The sequence below is a fragment of the Dreissena polymorpha genome, chromosome 3 (assembly GCF_020536995.1).
Source record: "Dreissena polymorpha isolate Duluth1 chromosome 3, UMN_Dpol_1.0, whole genome shotgun sequence".
Lineage (NCBI taxonomy): Eukaryota > Metazoa > Mollusca > Bivalvia > Myida > Dreissenidae > Dreissena > Dreissena polymorpha.
The window spans coordinates 135310044-135322520 of record NC_068357.1 but is presented as its reverse complement, the minus strand read 5'-3'; the positions used below and the strand labels follow the sequence as shown (position 1 = coordinate 135322520).

Sequence of the window (12477 nt, the reverse complement as noted above, 5' to 3'; positions counted from 1 at the left end):
AGCAAATTAACCTGATATAGTGGCAAAAGTGAAAGAAAATGGACCGGTTTTAGAGCCGCTATCAAATGGAGCCGTTATAGGCTAAACAGTGGAAGCAACTCGACCCGTTTTAAGTATTATTATTTATCACTGTTATATGTTGGAAGCCTAAGCGCATATGTTTACATTGCTGCTTTATGCATAGGCGTGGCAACGGAAAATTGACGAATTAAAACAAGTTGGACACACATACCGTGTTTGTTTTTAATAATGCCCAATTACATTTATAACTAGACAATTGCACCAGTTTAGTTACAATTCATCGTGTTTCCCTCCGAGCATAACCTTGTATTCATTCCAAAGTCCACGAACAACCTTGGCAGGATCTCTGGTTAAATGCTGCTGTATAATTCTGATTACGTCATTGCGTGCGCTATGAAACGTGACGTTGCGTACGGCGTCTTCGTAGAAGGCCACTGTTTCGTACAGTACGTCATGCCATGAGGTCGGGTTCCAGTTCAAAAGCTTCTTCGATTTAGAAGTGTCAATAGGCCCCAAGCGAACGGACGGAAACAGATGAAACGCTTCAACGCTTTCGTCAACATGAATATCAATATCGTCCAAATTAAGGGCATCCATAATACTATGCAAGAAATTTACAAGCGTTGGCATTTCATTGAAAGCTAAATTAAACGCTTCGTCATTTACTTGAGGTCCCATTGTAATGACGTTAGCTATTACTTCCGCTACGTCATTAGCATAAACTAAGCTCATTGGCCGATTCCACAAATGTTGCGGAACCGACAACGGTTTATCGATATACTCGGACAGTTTCACCCATAGCTGGTATATCCACCACCTGTGTGTATTATCCCTAGCACCAACAACATCCGGAAGCCTTAACGCGACGAACGGCACGCCAGTGACGTCATCAACCTGTGAACGTAACGTCTCCTCACACTGTAGCTTCCTATTTCCGTAATCATCTTTCAGAATGTACTGTTCCCTTTCTTTGTCTTCTTTCGGTCTTACGGCATCTTCTTCACGGGTCAGCCCGGTATGTGTTTTGTTGCAAACTTCGTAGACTGAATCGCTGCTTATGTATATGTACCGCTTTATTTTCCCTTGCAGCAATGTTAGAGATTCCGTTATCTCAAAAGGATGATAGGCGCTGAAGTCAATCACTGCGTCAAACATAGGCGGTGCGTCTAGACTCCATATATAGTGTTGCAGACCCGAACATCGTTGCAAAGACTGCATGCGATCACATTTCAAGTGTCGCACAAAAGGCTTTATCGTGTCCGCGGTATCCCAGTACCAGTTCCCCCGATTAATCAACACGATGTTAAAATTACTGCGGAGTAACCGCTCCGTGGTAGCGGAACCCAAAAGTCCATTACCTCCAAATATGAGAACAGTTTTTCTTGAAAGTATGTCATATTGAACATTTGGCACAGATTCTGCACGGAAAATCCAATGGAATAACATTATCCATATAGAAAACGTCATTTTTCTAAATTACGCGGAAATCCTAAGCTTACGAACGATTGTAACTTAATTATGTTTCTTGCTGTTATCTAACAGCCCATTTCGACATTTCTAGAAACTCCATATCATAGGTTTACACAATTTGGACCACGAACGTGTGTACACGCCAAATGCTGGGTTCCCCCAAAATGTCGATGAGTCATTGTACAAAGTAGAAAATATAGTAACCCGATATACCTACTGGTAAACCAGCATGGCTGATTACCCGCTCTTCTGCTTAGTGTTTACAAAAGAGAAATATAGTTTATTCGCATTGACACGAAAGCATGTTCAGCGTTATAAATATCTGTAAATACAATTATGATAACAAATTTTTTAACATATACGTTATTTTTATTTTTAGTTTCCGTAACAGATAGTTTCAAGTTTTCGTGGACTGTTGACTATTGTGGATCGAAATGAGGCCAAAACATAAGTAGCTTGTTTCAATCTATATCGCCCCAAATATGGTAGGTAGGTCGGTCACACGCTTTTTTGTTTGTTTGTTTGCTTACTTTTTGCTAGTAATTAACCATTTAAAAATTTACATTCAATTATTAAAATCCTCCAAATCTTGTTGTCACATATTTTTATTTTAACTGTTACATATACGAATATGATCGAATTCTATTAACAAAGTATCAAGTTTTACATTCAAAATTTAATTTTAACCATTTACATGTGGAATAATAAACAAACAAGCGTCGATTGCGTATTGGAGCACATTATCAATAATCGTAGATAATATCATATTCAAAACCTTAAACCCCAAATTCCTGTCTAAATCGACGGTCCCGATTCGTCCGATTTGAAAAAACAACAACAGTAGACTGCAAACATCCCTATCATATTCTAATAGTAATGTAATAAAGAACTTCCTGCTTAAACCGGCATCGTATTTATTGCTCGCCATAACGAAAACATTATTCGAAAAAAACAACTGTGTACGTGTTTGATTATGCAACTTATATGCATATGCTCTCGATAAACGTTATTTGGCATGTAGAAAACCACAAATGCAATACTCTTTTTGTCAATAATTTAATTCAAAAATAATAATTATCAACAACACCAATCGCTTATAAATTATAAATCAATACATTAAAACGTAAACACAACCATTTTCAGAAAGCATTTAAAATGTTTATAAAATTTTATTTTATTTCATTTGAAAATTGTATTTTCAAAATACACCTATAACCTATGGCGTCTGGAAACATAATAGAACATGTCAGAATGTTTATTGACATAAATGATTTTTTATTACGTACGAATATATAAAAGCACGTATGCAAAGTGATGTTTCATAAAATATTGTTTTTAAAAGCAATTACTTAAAGTTCTAGAAGAAAAATATCCATTTGCGAAAAATACATACACAAGAATAATATTAAAATATTTTTAAATGCATGAATGGACAAGTGCTCATAACAAGATAACTACAGTCAAAACGGATAATTTATCAACAAACAAGAATGAAATATATAACATATAATTGTATTGAGGTAAACGACCTACTAAGACTTGGAAAACTTTAAAACAACAACCAAAATTGTCTAAGCGAATTCATATTTTAACATAATTCATCGTCCAAACAGTCCGTGCCGAATCGTGCCCCGTTGGCTGCAAGCGTCGTAATTACCTCTTCGCCACCTCTAGAATAGGCAAGGTCAAATGGCGTCCGAGAGTCATACGCCTGGGCATTAATATTACAGTCTTTGACTCCGAGCAGAAGGCGTACGAGAGATACATTACCACATAGGCTTGCGTTATGCAGAACAGTTCTTCCTGTTTTGCCATCAGTTACATTTACATCACATCCGGATTCCAGTAGCATTTTTACGATTGTCATATGATTGTTTATAGCTGCGATGTGCAAGGACGTCAATCCTTCATAGTTTCTTATGGAGAGATCTTGACATCCATGGGGTAAACTGTGAGGGCTTAAAAGCTCTTTTACGCAATCGAGGTAACCATATTTGCACGCAATATGTAATGGCGTGTCGCCATTTCTGTCACGTGGCTTTAGATCTGCACATGCGCAAACTAAACCTCTTACAATAATTGATTGGTTTGTGATAACCGCAAGGTGCAATGGTGTTTGAAAAAGATAATTAGGCATATTAAGTGAATCTGAAAGTAGACAATGACTAATAAGATACCAAGCAAGATCCACATCTTGTTGTATGATTGCAACGTGCAAAATACCATCGCCATCATTATTCTGCTCGAAAACCGACTTATTTGTAAGGTCAAAGTCACAGAGGTCACAGGTATCGTCGTCGGAAGACATTTCCATGGCGGCAAAGCCGGTACTTAGCCTCTGAATTGTCATGTAGTTTGGCGATGGCTGACAACGTATTCGGGAGAAGTCCACAAGGGTTGTCGGGTAACATTCAACAGGCATATCGTCTTGGTCGTCACGAATCTTCTTAATTGGAAGTCGGATTCTCAATATGCTTTCATCAGCGTCTGTAAGGATATGTTTTTATGTTACACGATACTTGCCAAAACAAATACCAAATTTGTGAATACTAAAATGTCAGAATTTACTTAAATAGTTGATATATATAAAAAAGAGACACGCCGGCAATTGTTCGAATATTTAAGAACAATACACAGCATTAATCACATTATTATTTGTAATTGTGCCTATATAATATGAAAGTACACCACGTTTAAAGATTCATGTGCAGTTTTAACACAGAATAAGCCATTCTCAAAGTCACATCTAAATAATCCATGATGTGTAAGATATTGTCAATATTTGATCACACTAAGAACTTTACTCACTCATTAATGCAGGGAATTTACTTTAAATATAAAACTGTTAAATCCAAGAATCTATAAATTATAAGCGAAACAAATTAGTTTCTGGAATATTTTATTTTATAACGTATTAGCTCAAGATAATATTCTGATTTAATAAATAGGCCTACTCCGTATCAGGTCGTTTTCTTTTTCTTAAAAATATGACTGCACATAATTCATGGAATGTTATATTTATACATTTGACAAATTTAACCAGTACACTAGCGTTTCTTTACCTATACAGGTAGGTATGCAGTAACACACATCACGCAGGTTTTAATAGCATATTAGAAAATATATATACATACAGATATTCAGTATACGCAAGGTAATGTAAAGATACTGTGTAGCACATCGACGTGTCGTTGTATATTTAATTGATTATAATCGAATTCAGCACAAATTGATCAAAAACTCAAAATGGAATTTAAAAAGTTTATGATCGGCACCAAGAATAAGGGTCGGTGTGCACCGGAAGCCGGACATTCCAACTAATACCATTCAAACGAGCAAACAATAATTAGAACAAATAGCGCGTAAGAAGCCATATCGTGTTTTGTAAATGAATAAAATCCGTTCAAGCCTAATTAACATTCGTTACTTAAATGCATATCGCACTGCATATTGAAGATAATAAGTGGACTACATTGTGATCGGTTTAACATAATACACCATATACAAAAACTTACTGCTGAATTTTCAAAAGCTGCGACAAAACATATGTAAGCAAGTTTAACACTATATGTTCTCTCTTAATATTCTCCTGCAACCGATCATGGGTATTTCGCTACACTTTTATATACAATTTAGAAGATAAACACACGTATATGTAACTTCCCAAGCAAAATCCTCGGTAAGTAGGTGTTTCAATCCTACGAAGCTTTATCGGATTAGGCAATCGTCACTTCCGCGAATGAAAGTGGACTTTCCTTTCCGGATGAAGATTTGTTTACATTGAACTCAAGCGTAGTGCAACATCATCTTTGGATTTACATTCGTAAGATTATCGAGTCCACTTTCAATAGTTAATAAATGTACGCTTATGAACTCAACACTTCGTGGGCGTCTATTGATACATTTCTAAATAATATACTATGAACAAGTAAAATACGTAATCACTATGTTTGTTTTTTCTTTTTATTTTACATAGAATATACGTGTCAAGTACTAAGGGTCTGTATTTGTCCACATTAATTGTTTTCTTAGAAATGGTGCACATTTTTGCGTAGCAAGATTAAACATTATTGCATATTTCATCTTCTATTTTATATATGTCTCACCATTTAATAAAAAAAATATACTAGGTATAGCAACAGCAAGCATGACGAATTAAACGATTTGATATTCAGATTTTTCAGATTAACCGCGTTGATGAAGTGACGGTGAGGTGTTTGTATTTTTCATACATCGATAAAATAATTAAATTACTAATAATATATGAAAGGAACTTGTTCACAGATATTAGCATTTTTGACGTTCGTTGGGAAATGCCTTACAATAAATTACGCTATTAAAATAACAAGAACAAAATATGACACTTAAACATGAAAGAAACAAGAGATGTGTTCGTCAGAAACACAATGCCCCCTATTGCGCCGCTTTGCTTTTTTTTACCTTTGACCTTGAAGGATGACCTTGACCTTGAACTTCCACCACTCAAAATGTGCAGCTTCATTAGAACGCCGCTTTGATTTTTTTTTTACCTCTGACCTTGAAGGATGAACTTGACCTTGAACTTCCACCACTCAAAATGTGCAGCTTCATGAGATACACATGCATGCCAAATATCAAGTTGCTATCTTCAATATTGAAAAAGTTATGGCCAATGTTAAAGTTTTTTTCGGACGGACGGACAGATTATTTTTTTACCTTTGACCTTGTCGGATGACCTTGACCTTAAACTTCCACCACTTAAAATGTGCAGCTTCATGAGATACACATGCATGCCAAATATCAAGTTGCTATCTTCAATATTAAAACAGTTATGACCATTAAAGTTTTCGGACGGACAGACTGACTGACGGACAGTTCAACTGCTATATGCCACCATACCGGGGGCATAAAAAAGTTTCTCTCAACGGGATTCGAACCGTTGTACTTTGGATTGAAGGGACTTGTTCAGAAAACAAGGGCCCTTGTTTGGTGCATTTTTATGTGTCAGTAAATGCCTTAAATGCTATATTTAAACATCGATACAGTAGAACTCCATTATAGGGACACATTTGGGAAGAAAGAGAAAAAGAGGGGAAATGTCTCCTTATGTGCTCGGACAAATGTCATTTAGATTAAAACGGCTATCGCCTTTACCACTTGGCTATCTGGACTGTTAAACGCATATCTTCGCGGTTGTGAATAACTGACACGCGTGTTTTAACAAAATTTTACTAAAGCAACAGAGATATTCCAAGTAACAAGTTTTTTAGTATAAATCATTAGTGTCGTTTCGTTTCCTCGGTTTCTTTTTTTAATTTGTAGCAATAAGTTGGACAACTGTAATTTAAACAATCTGTGAGCGAGTCCAAAGGGCTATCCCCTTAACTTCTCGACCACCCGGACTCCAATAAAAAAAAAATCATTTTATACTTTAAATAAATGATTTACGTAGTGTCACTTATTTATAACTTTGCGTTTGTAATGCTTTATAATTTTTATAAATTTCAAATAATGATTTTAAATCAATGGAGGTGAATTTTTCATCATGTGTCTACTTTTTAATGTGCCACTGCGCTCTCTTATATACATATGTCGTTTATAATTTGATTCTGTAACAACAAGTTGGAAAGTTGTATTTTTGACAACCAGTGAACAAGTTTATTTAAGTGCTAATAAGAAAGTTGACGAAAGTCTTTTTTAGCGGAATGATTTGATCAAACGCGTAACGCATGGGCAGATTTATAGCAAACTTATACAAGTGTATTGCGTTTAAAATACATTAATGTTTTAAATAACACGAACTCACAATATTTTAAACTTACAGATGTACCGTGAGATGGATGTTATATGTATACATCTTGTTTTTTAACCCATTTATGCCTAGCGTCTATAAAAAAGACATTGGCAAACAGCGTAGACCCAGATGAGACGCCGCATGATGCGCTGTTTGCTTAAAGGAATTTCTGTATGAAATATTCTTTTAAAGAAATAAATAAACTTGACATCCATAATTTTGGAAATAAATTGATCCCATTTAAAAGGATGGGAGAGTCCACTAGGCATAAATGGGTTAATGTCCGTGGCGTGTGTTAAGTGTAGAGGAGCATCGTTACACTATTATGGTATGTTATATTATTATGATATGCAATGTTGTTATGCTCCCCCCAAAAAAAATTTGGGGAGCATATAGTCGACGCTTCGTCCGTCCGTCCGTACGTGCACAATTTTTGTCCGTGCTTTTTCTCAGCAACTAATGACCCGAATTCAATGAAACTTTATGGGAAGCTTTACTACCAAGAGGAGATGTACATATTATCAGCCGGTTCTGGTCGGATGATTTTTCACAGAGTTATGGACCTTTGAAATTTTCCATTAACTGTACATATAGTGCAATTCTTGTCTGGGCTATTTCTCAGTAACTAATGACCGGAATTCAATGAAACTTTATGGGAAGCTTCACTACCAAGAGGAGATATGCATATTATCAGCGGGTTCTGATCTGATGATTTTTAGCTCATCTATTTTTTGAAAAAAAATTATGAGCTATTGTCATCACCTTGGCGTCGGCGTTGGCGTCGGCGTTGGCGTCGGCGTCAGCGTTGGCGTCGGCGTCCGGTTAAGTTTTGCGTTTAGGTCCACTTTTCTCAGAAAGTATCAATGCTTTTGCATTCAAACTTGGTACACTTACTTACTATCATGAGGGGACTGGGCAGGCAAAGTAAGATAACTCTTGCGTGCATTTTGACAGAATTATGTGCCCTTTTTATATTTAAAAAATTGAAAATTTTGGTTAAAGCGGGTATATACGATTTTTTATATGTGTTTAATTGTAATATATTGATAAAATATGTTACAATAACACAGAATAGGCAAGAAAAATTATACATTAAAGCCGAATTTCATAAAATGCAGCAAAGACAAATTAGCGCCCCGAGCCGATAGTGACGTACATATTTTCCTACAATAACCGAAGCATTCGTCTTTGTATTAGGATCGGAGATAGTGTTCGTGTGTCGTATGAATAGATATCGTTGCAGGAATTCAAATAAACCGTTAAACTAAGTTTAGATGCACATCGTACATGTATGGTATACATGCTGGCGAATTCGGCTGTACAGCCGTTTTCAATTTCAGAATAAAATATCTAGCTTATTTCGCATTTTTCGACATATGTTCTTCTTAACTTTTATTTTAACTTATATTGAAATATATATATAATGAGTTTTTTACACAGTTTATATAAATTCATAAATATTTGACAAAATCGTATATACCCGCTTTAAGTTTTGTGTTTAGGTCCATTTAATTCCTTAAGTATCAAAGCTATTGCTTTCATACTTGCAACACTTACTAAGTATCATAAGGGGACTATGCAGGCAAAGTTTTTTTTACATCTGACTGGCATTTTGACAGAATAATGTGCCCTTTCTTAGAAAATTGAAAATTTGGTTAAGTTTTGCGTTTAGATCCACTTTATTCCTACAGTATCAAAGCTATTGCTTTCATACTTGCAACACTTATTAACTATCATAAGGGGACTGTGCAGGCAAAGTTATGTAACTCTGACTGGCATTTGGACGGAATTATGGGCCCTTTATACTTAGAAAATTGAAAATTTGGTTAAGTTTTGTGTTTTGGTCCACTTTACCCCTAAAGTATCATAGATATTGCTTTCATACTTGGAACACGCAAACTATCATAAGGGTACAGTAAAAGGACAAGTTGCATAACTCTGGTTGTCATTTTTACGGAATTATGGCCCTTTTTTGACTTAGTAACTTTGAATATATGGTTAAATTTTGTGTTTCGATCCACTTTACTTCTAAAGTATCAAGGCTATTGCTTTCAAACTTCAAATACTTGCATGCTATCATGAGGTTACTGTACCTGGCAAGTTGAATTTTACCTTGACCTTTGAATGACCTTTGCTCTCAAGGTCAAATTATAAAAAAAATCTATAATTGCCATAACTTCTTTATTTATGATTAGATTTGATTGATACTTTGACAAAACTACTCTTACCTGACATACCACAATAGACTCCACCCAAACCATCCCCCGTGCCCTCCCCCCCCTCCACCCCCGCGAATCCCCCCTCTAATTTTTTTTAAAGATCATCTCACAAATGACCACCACACCCTCACACTTTACCCCCCCCCCCACCCCCCCCAAATTTTTTTTATTTTTTTTGAAACGGTTAAAAAACAAATATTTTTTTTTTTTTTTTTTTTTTTTTGCATTTTTTTTCCGCATTTTTGGAAGATAATGTAATAAATGTCCACACCCCACACTATACACCCCTCTTCACCCCACCCCTCCCTCCTTTGTGATTGAAATTGAGAGTCCCTTCACCTTTAAAAAGAAAATAGATGGGCGGTCTGCACCCGCAAGGCGGTGCTCTTGTTCACAGAGTTATGGCCCTTGGAAATTTTCTATAAAAAATTCTTGTCCCCCCCCCCCCCCCAACTACTGTGCCTCAAGACGTTTCCTTTTATCTGAATATATAGTGCAATAATGTGACAACAAAACTTTGGGGAGACAAAAGGTTCAGAAGGCGCATACCGCACCTAAAATAAAAAATTAGTATTTTGAAAGTTTAAAAACAACTTTTTATCGCTGTACGAAAATAATGTCTTTGATTACAATGGATGTTAAGTTGAGTGAGATGTTGTAAAACAAATACCTTTAAAATAGTGGTTAATGTCGCTCATGTCAGGGAATAATTCTGTGACATATCCATTATCTATTTATAAAGCGGATATACATCCTGAATGATTTAATTGTAGTATTTCTTCACTAATTTTACAGTAACTTTTATATGCAGTCATAATCGATACTGATTACATTAATTGCTGAGTTCCATTGCATTCGATCTTCTTAATACAAGTGAGCAACTTATAGTAAAAATCATTTGGCGTTTATACAGCCTATGCACATATTATTAGTACTGAGTTGCAAGTACTCGGTCAACTGCTTAAATCAACACATTAATGACAATCGTAATATATGAAATATCTTACTGCATGTATCCAAAGTGATTATTATCCACAAAGCAAATCTACCAAGAAAACATATACAACTATTTAAGTTTCGTTTTCCGTTTTGTTAACCGGCTTTCCCTCTTTGTAAAGCGGGTTCTCCCTCCAACAAACCATTATTAATAGGTAATTAATTACAACAGTTATTTTTTCGCCGTTTGATACCCTTTATAACTTTTGTTTAATTATGTTTAATGACGCTCACTTTCCAGCCATATCTGTAAAAAGGTGATTAGCGTTTATTTCGTATTAAAATTCGGTTTATATCTCGACCATACTCCCCGTGAATTTTCTTAGTGGAGCTGTAATTTGGTCACCCCGCTAAGCAATTTCGCAGCGAGTAAAGTGTATTTATAGAGCGAATATTAATACGAAATAAAAGCTAGTAACTGTCTTGCTGTTATGGCTGGAAAGTGAGCGGCATTTTAAAAATTAATACAAGTTATGAAGGGTATACAACGGGGAAAATACCTGCCTCGGCATGGACGTCGTCATCGTGTTTGTCACGTGATTAATTACAACCTCTGCTATTGTGACTTTACAACCTTACTATAATACGTTAATGTGGAAAGTAAATGAAAGAAATACCATTTAAATATAAGTTTACTTATATCGAGTTTATTGAGTTATTTTCACATTGGAATATTTGTTTGTAACGAACGTTGCTACATGTGTACTCATGTAAATTGCTAAAAAAATATATTACTGAAAACTAAAGGTTGTATCTTATTTTCGTCGATATGCCGGAATGTTTCGATTTTATTTATTCAAATGGTATGTGGTCGACATTATATAAATGCGGTGAAAAACTTTCAATATTTGTTAAATTTATGAACAAGTTAAATCCTATTATAAACATTGTCAAACTTTTGTGCAATGGGATAATTGAAACTTCGGTCTAATGTTCAGTATAAAAATAAACAATGCGCACTAAGGAGATAGGGTAATATCAATATCAAAACATGAACGTTCACATCCAGTAACACTTAAGTTTCGTAGAAATCGCCTATTCTTTTCTCTTCTTCGTTTTTTAAACAGTAGTACAGGCTTTGTCTGACAGCGTTGCAATCAAGACCCAGGTACTTACGCCTAACTCAAAATTCAAGTTCAAAACATCGTCTTCAATTAATTTGCCAGAAGTTAGAAGTCTACTGAGATTCGTCTCTAGTCGAAGTTTAAGATCACAATTGAAGGTCAAAGCTAAAATAAGACATGCAAATAAAATATATTGACGTGTATGTCTTGTCAAATATAAATTGAAAACAAACTTCAATTATTAAGTATACGCCAAGACGGTATCAAGTCAAAAATAAAGACTTTACATTGTGATGATGATGACTATGATGATAATGAGGATGACGACGACGGCGATGATGAAAATAATGATTATTATGATGATAATAATGACGATGAAGATGAAGATGCTGCTGCTGATGATGATAATGATGATGATGATGATGATGATGATGATGATGATGATGATGATGATGATGATGATGATGATGATGATGATGATGATGATGATGATAAACACGGACTATCAACGCGTGGCGTTTTTATTCGTTGCCAATGAATAATAAACTTCGGTGATACATTCACTTTAAAATTTTAATTAATGTGGCATCAGTGTGTCTTTTTTCCTTATTAGCGGACTTCTAATCATTGTTCTGCATTGGAAAGTTTTAAAATCGTTTTGACTTAAAATCCGTTTATGGCACATTTGTGCAGTCTGGTCAGGAGCAACGCTGACCGCTTTGAATCCCGCAAGGTTTTGTGGTCTCATTAACGGACAAGGTAGCTCCTTACCAGTCTGCACGGATGCGCATGCTTGGCGGGAAGTATTCTGTCGCATGACGCGGGTCGTTTGTTGTTAGGGCTTTTGTTAATAAAATGAGTCAGAAAAATACAGCTTTCTGCTGATTATGATCAATTAAGGAACTAAAAGTTTTGCGCACATTTTTGCTCTATT

General features: G+C 35.4%; 2 protein-coding genes across 2 annotated transcripts; both read right to left on the bottom strand.

Moving 5' to 3' along the window:
* Positions 1 to 229: 229 nt before the first annotated feature.
* On the bottom strand, positions 230 to 1697 carry LOC127873753 (uncharacterized). The gene has a single exon (XM_052417711.1). The coding sequence runs from the start codon at positions 1486 to 1488 to the stop codon at positions 292 to 294; it is 1197 nt and encodes a 398-aa protein (XP_052273671.1). The 5' UTR covers positions 1489 to 1697; the 3' UTR covers positions 230 to 291.
* A 499-nt stretch (positions 1698 to 2196) lies between these two features.
* On the bottom strand, positions 2197 to 4433 carry LOC127871568 (B-cell lymphoma 3 protein homolog). The gene is made up of 2 exons (XM_052414630.1): positions 4300 to 4433; positions 2197 to 3978 (listed from the first exon to the last, which is right to left on the bottom strand). The coding sequence occupies exons 1-2, from the start codon at positions 4301 to 4303 to the stop codon at positions 3080 to 3082; spliced, it is 903 nt and encodes a 300-aa protein (XP_052270590.1). The 5' UTR covers positions 4304 to 4433; the 3' UTR covers positions 2197 to 3079.
* Between the last annotated feature and the right edge of the window lie 8044 nt (positions 4434 to 12477).